The 10,799-nt window shown below is 38.3% G+C and overlaps 1 protein-coding gene across 2 annotated transcripts; it reads right to left on the reverse strand.

Annotated features, from left to right (window-relative positions):
• Positions 1-8: 8 nt before the first annotated feature.
• Positions 9-7,520, reverse strand: LOC122632708 (G-protein coupled receptor 52). Of its 2 annotated transcripts, none has more exons than XM_043819851.1 (5): positions 7,044-7,520; positions 3,176-3,633; positions 2,656-2,875; positions 2,070-2,499; positions 9-1,115 (listed from the first exon to the last, which is right to left on the reverse strand). In XM_043819851.1, the coding sequence occupies exons 2-5, from the start codon at positions 3,285-3,287 to the stop codon at positions 936-938; spliced, it is 942 nt and encodes a 313-aa protein (XP_043675786.1). In that variant the 5' UTR covers positions 3,288-3,633; positions 7,044-7,520; the 3' UTR covers positions 9-935. The 2 variants fall into 2 exon arrangements, with proteins under 2 accessions (XP_043675786.1, XP_043675787.1); XM_043819852.1 differs by lacking the exon at positions 7,044-7,520 and adding an exon at positions 6,774-7,019.
• Positions 7,521-10,799: the final 3,279 nt, after the last annotated feature.

Genomic DNA, 10,799 nt, shown 5'->3' on the forward strand with positions numbered 1-10,799 from the left:
TCATAATTTCTCATAGATAAAATATATAGGATAATTCATTGTTATATTTTTTTTATATTAGACTTTCTTTTCTTATTGAAAAGTATAGTTTTAACTTTTTATATCTCAGAAAAAAGGAAATTTAAAAACGTTTTAAAATGAACTTTGCAAAATTGAGTGCCGAAAGGATATTAAATGCGACAAATCACATCTTGATCATCGTTAATTGCAAGATTCGTCGTATATTGCCGTGCTGAAAATTCGTGATAATTCATGTTTAAATGAGAACCGAGCGGACGTATCGATAAAGGCTGCTCTGGAAACGGTTTCACGGATAATACGTTATACGTTCAACGAAACGTACGTAATTCGCTGTGTATCTGCGTGCTTCACGCTCAACCGCGCGAACGGCGACTGAACGGATCGAGTATTATTTTTTCTCCTTCCCCTTTCGCTTTTTTTCCTCTCTTTTCCTTTTGTCGAAGCCGACGTAGTTCGATATTTTGCACGCGCATTAGGTCGGTCTTGCTTCGCTTGCTCTCTCTGCTAACGGCTTGCGAGGATGCAGTTCCACGTTGCTTCTGTGCACAACGTAGACCGTGATTGAACAAATCTGAGCCTGATGTGTGGCTTTTTTTCACGCTTTGAGGAGTAAAAGAAGAGAAAATGCATCGACGGTCGTCGTTCCGGGTATGACAACGACCTTGACTAGTTTAAAGAGCGCACGCTAGGAAAAACGGGAACGGGAATGAGGGAAAAAAGATGAGAGAAAGATGAGAGACAGGGATAGAGAAAGAGAGAAAGGAAGAAAGAGAAGGACAGAGAAAAGAAGAGAGAGACAGAGAGAAAGTAAAAGAGGAAGCTTGAAAATAGGAAAAGCTGGATGCTTTAGGAATGCGTCGCGCGTAAAGGTAGGAAAGCAATCGTCGTTCTCGCGTAGGCGTTTCGTTCAATTTTTAGTCGTCGTCGTCGAGGCCGAGAAGCTCCGGCGGAAGCATTCTGTGTCGACAGCACACCGTCAAGCAAAGAACACGCGCAGCGAGCCGAAACTGAGGACTGAGAGTTCCGAGGACGATCGCCTTCCAAAAACCGTTTGTCACCCCTAGCCATACCACGGCAAAGTGTAGAAACGGTACCTGCAGAATACAAAAAGGTTGATGGAAAGATCAAATAAAAATATGATCGTATACTTCTATGTAATGGAATAATAAAAGAAACGTCAAATTGTAAATTTTAAAGTTTTCTTGGTAGCTTTTCTCGTGATACTTTACGTACGGTCAATCACAGGAATATCTTTTTCCTTTTAATTAAATAACTTTTTCCAAAGCGAAAAAAAAATTTGGAAGTTTGAGTAGGTAAGGAAAAGTTAGTGTGCTGTATGAGGAATGTTTAAAAGTTAAAAAGAGATTTCTTCTGTTGTGATAGCGATGGAAAAATAAAGAATATACTTTATCAAAAGTTTTTTGTCGAGTATGTTTATAAAAATACTTGTATTTTATCTTATTTATGCATAGCTTGTAAATATCAGTTTCGTATACTACATACTTTATAGAATAAGAATTGTGAATTTGCAACATTGAAGATTCGAGCAATAATCTCCATGTAATTTAGAAAATGCGATGCTTTTTAAGGGCGATTACATTCTAAATTTTTCACGGTTGACATATTACGTTCTTAAAAAAAAAAAAAAAAAATAGAAAAAAATAGCTACCCATCTTTGAAAATTACCATGCGAGGTAAATATCTATATCTACACGTTATTTTCCACCTTTAAGAATTCTCTGTTAACCTACTCCGCTTCTTAAATGGTCTGACCCAAATTTTCCGAGGTAGTCGTTAAAATTCTTTTCTTTTTATCAAGTGTATCCATTGTATCGTTCTCATTCGTTAAACGTGCGACCATTCGTTTTATAATAGCAAGCTTTCAATGTGAAAATCTTACAAGTAGCCAAGAATTCGTACAGTGCTCGCTTGTGTATCCAACGAACAAAGGAATAGAGGCAAAAGAGGGAGATGAGAAGAGAAGAAGAAGAGAGATGAAGCCTTTAAGAGAAAAAAGAAAAAAAAATGAAAAGAAAATGAAATAGTACCTGAGGAGGTCCGTTAATGACAGCATATATCCTGACTCCTGCATAGGGTGCCCAGGATATCCAGAAAGCCATCACCAGGACGAAGGACATGATGTGGCTCGGGTTACTCAAATTTTCAGAAAGCGCAGTAGCATATTCTTTGTCGTGAATCAGTACGCCCGATTTCAGTCGTCTCATCATCGAGAAGATGTAGAAATAGGTATAGACGATGGTGATTACCGATGGTCCTAGTACGAGGATCGACAAGGTGATAGTGTAAGCGGCCATGTTGCCCCAATCGAGCATGCAGATGAAAGCCTCGCGATCAAAGATCGGCTTGTTAAAGCCAAGAAGAGGCGGACAGCACATCATGGCAACGCTGATCCACGTAAAGACCATCCAGCATTGACATCGAGTTTTCGTCTGAACGGTCTCGTATCGGAGTGGTTTCCTGTAAAGATTATTACAAAATAATTTTCATTATTTTTCTATTAACAGTAGAAAGAATAAAAAGAATTCATAAGAAAGAAAACTGATCATTTAAATTTGTTAGATGAAATTGTTATTTGACGATTGGATAAGTTAAGAAAAAATATGTTAGATTCACCTGATGGCTAGGTAACGATCGACGGAAATCCACATGAAGGTATAGACGGATACCGCCCAGAGGGTAACTTCGAGATATCCGACCAGACGACACACGATGTCTCCGTAGACCCATCTTCGCACCAAAGCCGGATATACGGAGAGCGGAACCACTAGCAGACCGCAAAGAAGGTCCGCCGAAGCCAGCGACAGCAAGTAGTAATTTATCACCTCGGAGGGACCTGTGCGAGGTATTATCTTCTTAGGAACATTTTTCAAATGTTGTTGTACTTTTTACAATGTATATATATATTTATTTATATATATATATACTTATTTATAGGAGAACAGTATATTACAACATGCTGGTATACTGGGAACCCTTGCAATCTCTTACAAAATTATTTATTATTCCACTTGCTTAACTTTCTTTTTTTCCCTCGTTGATAAATTCGTCTAAAACTAATACGCGGTCGAAGGCTGTTGCGAATCGTGTACACTGCATTGCTTTTATTTATGTAGCTCATTGGCCGACAACTTACCACGGAAATTGAGGTATGTGGCGATGATGAGGAGATTCGAGAGGATGATGGCGACACAGACCACGAAGATGAGGCCTGCCTGCATGAGAGCCTCCAGCGAGGGCTCCTCCATGCCGCCACCCTTTCGAGCTGCATCCCCCCACCCGCCCTTCTAACTCCTTTTACCCTTCTTTACGGCCTTCTTTCTTCACGAAACCCTCTCTCTCTCACTCTTTCTCTCTCTCTCTTCTCTTCTCTTCTCCTCTCTCTCTCTCTCTCTCTCTCTCTCTCTCTCTCTCTCTCTTTCTCTTTTGCTCGTTCACTCTCTCTTTTCCTCTCTCTTTTTTTCTCCCGTTTTTCGATCTTCTACGTCCGTCGTTCCACTTGACTCAAACCTTGGAGCCCTTCATGCGATACAGTCCTCGGCAAACGGTTCACATCTTCGACGATCTTGTTGAAGAATCGATAGAGTAGCATCGCTGTAATGAAAAGCGCGAATTTATTGATGTTTAATAATCGACAAATCGAAGCTGAAATGTTTTTATACACGATTATAATATATCAAAAATCACCATCTATTAAAATGATGTAATCAGAAACAAGATAATGTTTCATATTTCATGTACATAAGAAAGTTGTCAATCAAAGAGTGTAATCGTAAACTGTGGAAGCTAAGAAAGAGGAAGAAAATTCTGTTCGTTTGAGAATAAGATGAATTTAAAGAAATCGCTGAAATTAAATCGTCTCGTGACTTTGATAGAAAAAATCTTTCATACGAAATGATGAACGATGACGAGGTAAATTTTTTTTCGTATTCTTAGGAAAAGCCACGTAGCTTTCTCCTCTTCGCGACACGTCGTATGGCTTACACGCGCTTACCCTCTGCAGATATCGACCGCCATTCATAATTTAGCCCAGTCGATTCTGAATGGGGGTATATTATGTAGTATAGCGTGGCAGATATGTGTTGCCTCCTTTTCTCCGAATTTAAGTGGAACTTCTGGATTTTATACGAAGCCGTATGATCTGTCGTAATATTTCATTTCTATCGAACGTTCAACTAACTTCTTCGTTTTCGATTCAATAATAATCTCATCTTTTCAGATCAAAATTCTATTGACAAAGGGATAGTTTTTAAGATTAACTCCTTAACCTCAGATGACGAATCTGATTCGTTATGATTATTTAATGCCAAATCTAGATTCCATTTATACAAATACACTTGTCATAAGGTTTGTAATATTAATCGCATTCATATGAAAGATAATCCGAATGAAATTGTACGTCAAAAGGTTAATTTGGATATAAGAGGACAACCTTTGATAAAACGATTTTGGATTTAAAATCTTCATCTAAAATAAATACTTCCTACCGAATTGGTTTTCTCATTGATTTAATTCCTGTACAAGTACAGACTTGGCTAAAAGTTCTCAAATCTGTAGTTTTATTATCTGAGAAAGGATTAACTTAAAAAGTCTCGAAGAAGAGTAATTGATTTTTATAATAACCCAGCTAGAAAGTTTTGACCAAATCTGTATTAACACTGTGACATTTTGTAGAAACAAGTAAAAGTTTTCTACTGGAAACGACCATGTCGAGACTTTACTATTTTCCGTTCTTTTCTTTTTTTCTAGGTAAGTGCCTTTTCGTGGTCACGATAGGAACGAAATAAATTTGTCGATAACGACTTGTTAAGAAAATCTTCGTGCATGGCGTCACGCGATACTCGCGTCGATCAAATACTGTTATGTGAAAAGCTGCTTAACGAAGTCTTCGAGGTATAATGTTGAAATTACAAAGTTACTTTACTCCCTTTCTTCTCTTTTCTCTCATTGTAACTTTTTTATCTTGCGAATAGTCTTCCCTTGCACGTGACTCTATCAAGGTTCTTTATTCAACGGTAAAATATAGATCGAGCGAATCAGTCCTGTAATTTAAACTTTCATTACCTTCATCTCGGACAATGAACTCTCAAAAAAGTATTCTCGATTTCAGTTAAGATAAATTTAACTCGAATTCTACCATCTTTCGTTTGCTTATATATTGTACAGGATGCTTACACGAATAGTCGTTGGAAAGATTTTTCACCGGAAGATTCTCGGATCGTTATCTGCTCTGTTAATGTATCATCAGAAAACGATCGATTGAGAAAGTTATCATGTGACAGATAAGAGGTAAGTGATTATTGAGAGATAAGATAGCATGATACGATGTTCCTTGGTAATACAAATATTTTGCATATATTTGCAAATATTCGTAAAACATTGGCCATTGAGATTATAAAACATGCTGTTAGATAATTTAAAAATGAAAGCGAGAAAATGTTACAGCACGGCCATATTGTACTCTGTAAAATCAAATTAATCTGTATTGCTGACGATATTATCTCGGAAATTACTTTAAAAGCGTTTAATAACTCGATTGGCAAATTATAATAAAATTCTCGAATTACGAGGTATTGTTTTATTTACAGGAGAAAAATTCCATCGAAATACCGAAGAGTAACAAAGCGAATTCCAACAAGCGGCATCGCTATTCCAGCAATTTTTTGTCCATCGCTTTCTGATCGACGCAGCGATAAAAGTACTCGATCGCTGTGAAAGAGCCGCGAAGAAAATTTTTCGTGTATTGCGAGATAAAGCGTTCCTTTGAATACGGCCGATAAGACGTCAACCATGATTTCGTGTCCTGCGTGCAGCGATTAAAGTCGAGTAAAAAACCGGCTCGGCGCCAAAGTGCTATTGATGACGGCTCGCCAACGATGCCGCATAAATAAGAAACCCCTTCGTTAATTGCTCCTTCTTACTTACATTCTACAGCGACGTACGATCGAATTCGTATAATACAGGAAAAAAAGTATGAGGAAAGAAAATCGAACTTAATCAAGCCACATTTTTTAAAAAGTCCGCAACTATTTCAATTCTTTTTTCTCTCTTCTTTTGGTTTTAAATTCTTTTTATCCGTTTGTTTTACATTTGTTTTTTGTTTTCATAGAATAAATCTATTTGCATTAATATTCTTCACACGTGAATTATCCCAGTTATCAGTAAATAGTAATATTCCATTAATTAACCAAACATTTGCTGAAAGATGCGCGTGTTCATAATGTCTTTTGCCTTCATGCTGACTTGTACGAGGTTCACGCACGCCTTTCTATATATGAATAGCATGCGCTCTTTTCGTATCGTAAATATCAATTTTCGAACGTTTGCGTTGGAAAGTAGATCAAAGGCAACGTCGAAGGAAAGAAAAGAGGGTGAAAGAGAAAGAGAGAGGAAAATGTGACAAGGGTTGAGCTGTTGAAGAAGAATGTCAAAGGCAAAATCGGAAGCGATCTAAGCATACGACACGATATATGTACGTATATGCACAGATATAGATGTTATATACGAGACTACGTATGTAATATACGCAGAAACAATCAACTTTTTCGTCGAAAAATATTTTACCCGAGACGTGGTAAAGTGATCGATTAATCGATTCGATAGAATTTTTATCAGGTATTCACTAAAATCGGAATAAAATGGGATAGAAAAGAGAGAGAGAGAGAGGGAGAGAGAGAGAGAGAAGAAATTCTTTAAAATTCACGTGCCAGATAATGCAGTCGTAAATTACTTACGAATTGGAACGAGCGATCGAAGATAGAAAATCCCTGCGAATTTGAGAAGAACGAAGAGTTTAGAAGAAGTTAGATCTCAGATGTTTCCCGCGGTTTGTCACGAGACCCTTACGAGCTCGTAGACATGCTTTAAAAGAGAAGAAAATATCGGGGGGAGAAAAAGTCGAAGCGAAGTCGAGTAGGATGGCTCTAGGAGCACGCAGCATCCTAGTGACGATACTCGATGCGGTGAACCGACCAGCCACTGCCATCTTTCTTATTTATTCGTACCTTCGCGATTTCATCCCGACGACGTCGCTTAGTAGCCTCGTTGTGTTGCTCGAAGCTCCACCGTTCTCGGCCGAGTTTCCGTGCTCGCGCCACTTTTTTTACCCTCGTGTCAGGGTCTCTCGATGTTCTTTCTCTTTCTCTTTCTTCCTTTCTCTTATTCAGCCAAAAAACTGGACTCCTTTCGGTCTTTCTCTTCTAACACATCTCTCTCTTTCTCTCTCCCTCTCTCTTTAGATTGGAACTCGATCACAAAGAGAGAAAGAGAAGAGGAAAAGGAGAGGTAGCTTCCAGCAAATAATCTCGAATCCTCTTGAAACTAAAACGGTAGCTCGCTACGCGATCTCTATGCGAGTTTTGCACGCGAGGCACGCACGTCCGTGCATGTTCGCAGTCTCTCGGCTGACCCGGCCTGGGCTTTACTACTAGCAGAGAGAATCGAGGGAGAGAAGAACAGCCAAGTTCCTTCCCTTCTTCTCTTCTTCCCTCACCCACCCTCCGTCTCTCTCTCTCTCTCTCTCTCCCTACCTCTCTCTCTTTCTCTCTCTCTCGCTCTGTCTGCCCGGGTGCTTAGGCGTCGATACGCCGACGACGCTTGCGCGCCGCCCTCGGTACACCCTCCCTTACCCCCTTTCCCAACTACTCATTTTCACAGCGCATTGGCTGCGACTCTGTCGCCGTGCTGGTAGCCCACCCTGCATGAACGCCCGACTAAGCGCGACCGAGGACCCAAGGAATCTTTCACGAAATCTCGAGCAGCTATCGCTCGCCTTCCTAGTTCCCTCCTTCCCTTCATTCCTCAACCCTCTTCTCCTATTCGTCTTCTCGCGATCGCACGTGCCTTTCGATTCTATCGTTGCTCATAAAATCAATCGAATTACTTGAATAATTTTTTCTACGATCTACTCACATTTTTAACTCGTAAATTAAATGTATAGCGAACTCAAAGTTTAAGTTTAACAGAAGTTTTCATTCTCGTCTTTCTTATAGAGATTAATGGTGAAAAAGTTTACTGAGAAGAACTTACCAAATCTCTTTTCTCACTCTAGAGTCGAAGTCAATACATTCTTCGAAATAAGTTTCTAACTTTTTTCAGATTTTAATTAAGTCGATCAACGTAGTTACAACTTGGATGTTCATCGTGTAAATTTGCTATCTTTAATTATCTTCTTTTTTTTCTTTTTAGAGAGATATTTACAATTAAATATATATATTTAAAGGAAACTTAAATTGGTTTGAGAACTATAAAGCCTCTTTCGATCGAAGAAAACTATACGTCTTTACAAATTGGAAGCTTTTAAATTAAATATATTCATAATCTGTTGAATTTATCATAGTACAAATGTCATTGAGGAGATTTCTCTTCATTTTTGCTTTGAAAAATAGAGAGAAAAGTATTTAGCGAGTTGGGCACGTATTTATATACAACGAGCGCGTACTCAATCAAAGAAAACGTTTTATTCATTCGTGAAGTGATTCATTAGATCTTTTTCTCGTTGCTGACCACAAATAATTAGTGCGAATTATATAAAAAAATTGCGACTCGTTAAAGCGAAAGTACTTTATACCGAGATAAGAATAGAAAAGAGAAACTCGTGTTTATACGTTGTGAGTGATTCAATTATTTCTTCCTAGCGTCATTCTAAGCACAAGCATGAATAAAAAATACTCTTATTTTAATTCTATTCTTTAATTATTTTTCTTATTGATCGGCATTCATCGCTAACGTTCTTTGCCAACATTTGTGATGATCATTTATACGGCCGATGAATAAAGAACGCTAATTTTTCATTTCATATCTCGGTTCAAGCGATTTTAAACTTTCTTCGCTTTTCATAACTGAGAAAAAAGTTTTATGTTCTCGTCCTCTCTCTATTTTTTCCCCTCTTTCTGATTGATCCCGATTTTATTACTTTAGCTCTTTGCCGTTGAACCTCGAGATATACTCGGCAATGTACTTACCAGCACGTTTGTATGTCGAGATAGATTTGGCACAAGCGAGCGGTTGTTGCTTAAGAAGTAAACCCTAGATATCTCACGTTACTGCACTACATTTAGATCCCTTTTTAAAATATACATATCAAAATATCAACGAAAGATGAACCTCGACAAAAAAATTAAAAATAAAGAGTTACGTGGCAATTATTCTTTCGAAGTATGTCATCCATTGTACAAGCAAAAATAATTCCAACCATCGGAGTATAATTCTAAAAGGGATTACGACTGCAAAAAGTTAACCTTTAAAGGTTATCGCGGAAATTCGACTCTAAACGAATTTTCTTCTAATATTGCTTTAAAACTCGACAACTTGTAACACAGACTTTGTATATATTTCAGAAAGTAGATCAGGTTATTGCCGTAAAATGTTCTTAATTATTCTAATTATTTTTTTTTCTAATTCGACGAGAAATTTCATTCATTTAATGCGAGTTTAATGCGCACTAATGCGAATTCCTTTTCTGATAGCTTCAAAGAGTTAAAGAAATCGTGATCACGTGCGTGACCATCCGGAAAAAAAGCTAGGCATTTAATATTCCTAATAACGTTCGTTCGATGTAAACGCAAGCTGACGGTACGTCGGAGAATGCAGTGGAATTCCGATGACATAAAATCGTTGATCGCGGTAATTCGGAACGAGCAAGGCCTCGTGCTGACCTTAGCGAAGCCCCATCCCTGCTGTATTCTATTCAAATCAGATAGGGCCTCCTTTCATCCGCTCACCTTAGACACGTTGATTAAGTCTCTCCGAAGCTATTTTCGCGTACACTTGATTAGAAGACAAGGGATTCACTTTCACGTTCTTGTCTCGCTATCAACCTCTTTTGTTACTTCATTCGAATACGTAATGCCTCTTTTGCATTGTATTAGAATATTATTAGCGACAATGAATCGTTTAGAATTCATGTGATAATTAGAAAAAAAAAGATAAACGTAGGATCGATCGAATTTTTATTCACAATGAACGATCTAGGAACGATATATATATATATATATATTTATATACATATATATAATATATATATATATAAATAATTGTGTTTGTTCTTTCTAAACGTGTGTGGGAAAAAAGAGTATAGACGATACAGAGAGACGCATTCGTCATCGTTGTGACGCAACGTGGTATAGAGTCACTAAATTTGACACAGATACGTTTCATTCTACATGACTGTGTACTCGTTCGATACGTTGGCTCATTCTGAAACCGCGAGCATTGTGCCTTTCAAATTGGCACATCTCTGATATGAAACTTGCGGAGGTTTTCATTGTTGTCTTCGTTGTGCGAGCGAGCGTTCTTCACGCGATGCGGACTCTCGAGAGAAGAAACGTTTCGAAAGATAAAAATTGTCGATGGCATTTTGCTGCCGCAATTTTGGCTAAATTTTCAATGATTTTTTGCATCTAAAATGATCTTTTCCATCATGGTTGTTCGCTCATCGATAACAACGTCGTCGTAGAAGTATGAAATGCCCATCGAAAGTTTTAAAAAGAAGAGACACAGTTGTTTCTCACAGAAACAGGAACCTCGTAAATATTATCGTGCGACACGTTCATGTCCTAGACCTCTTAAACGCACCAGAGGTTTATCGATCTGCAGTCGGTCGAGGCAGCCAAGAGTCCAAAAACGCTGGTCGCAGGCGTCGTCGCCATTTGATCTAAAACCGACGACTACCATGACGACCTCGTTGAAGGTCTCTGCCAAATGATCGTACTGTTCGAAAGCATGTCGAGGACACAAGGAAGGAGTAAAAAGACCGATGG

Source organism: Vespula pensylvanica, chromosome 10, assembly GCF_014466175.1.
Source record: "Vespula pensylvanica isolate Volc-1 chromosome 10, ASM1446617v1, whole genome shotgun sequence".
NCBI lineage: Eukaryota > Metazoa > Arthropoda > Insecta > Hymenoptera > Vespidae > Vespula > Vespula pensylvanica.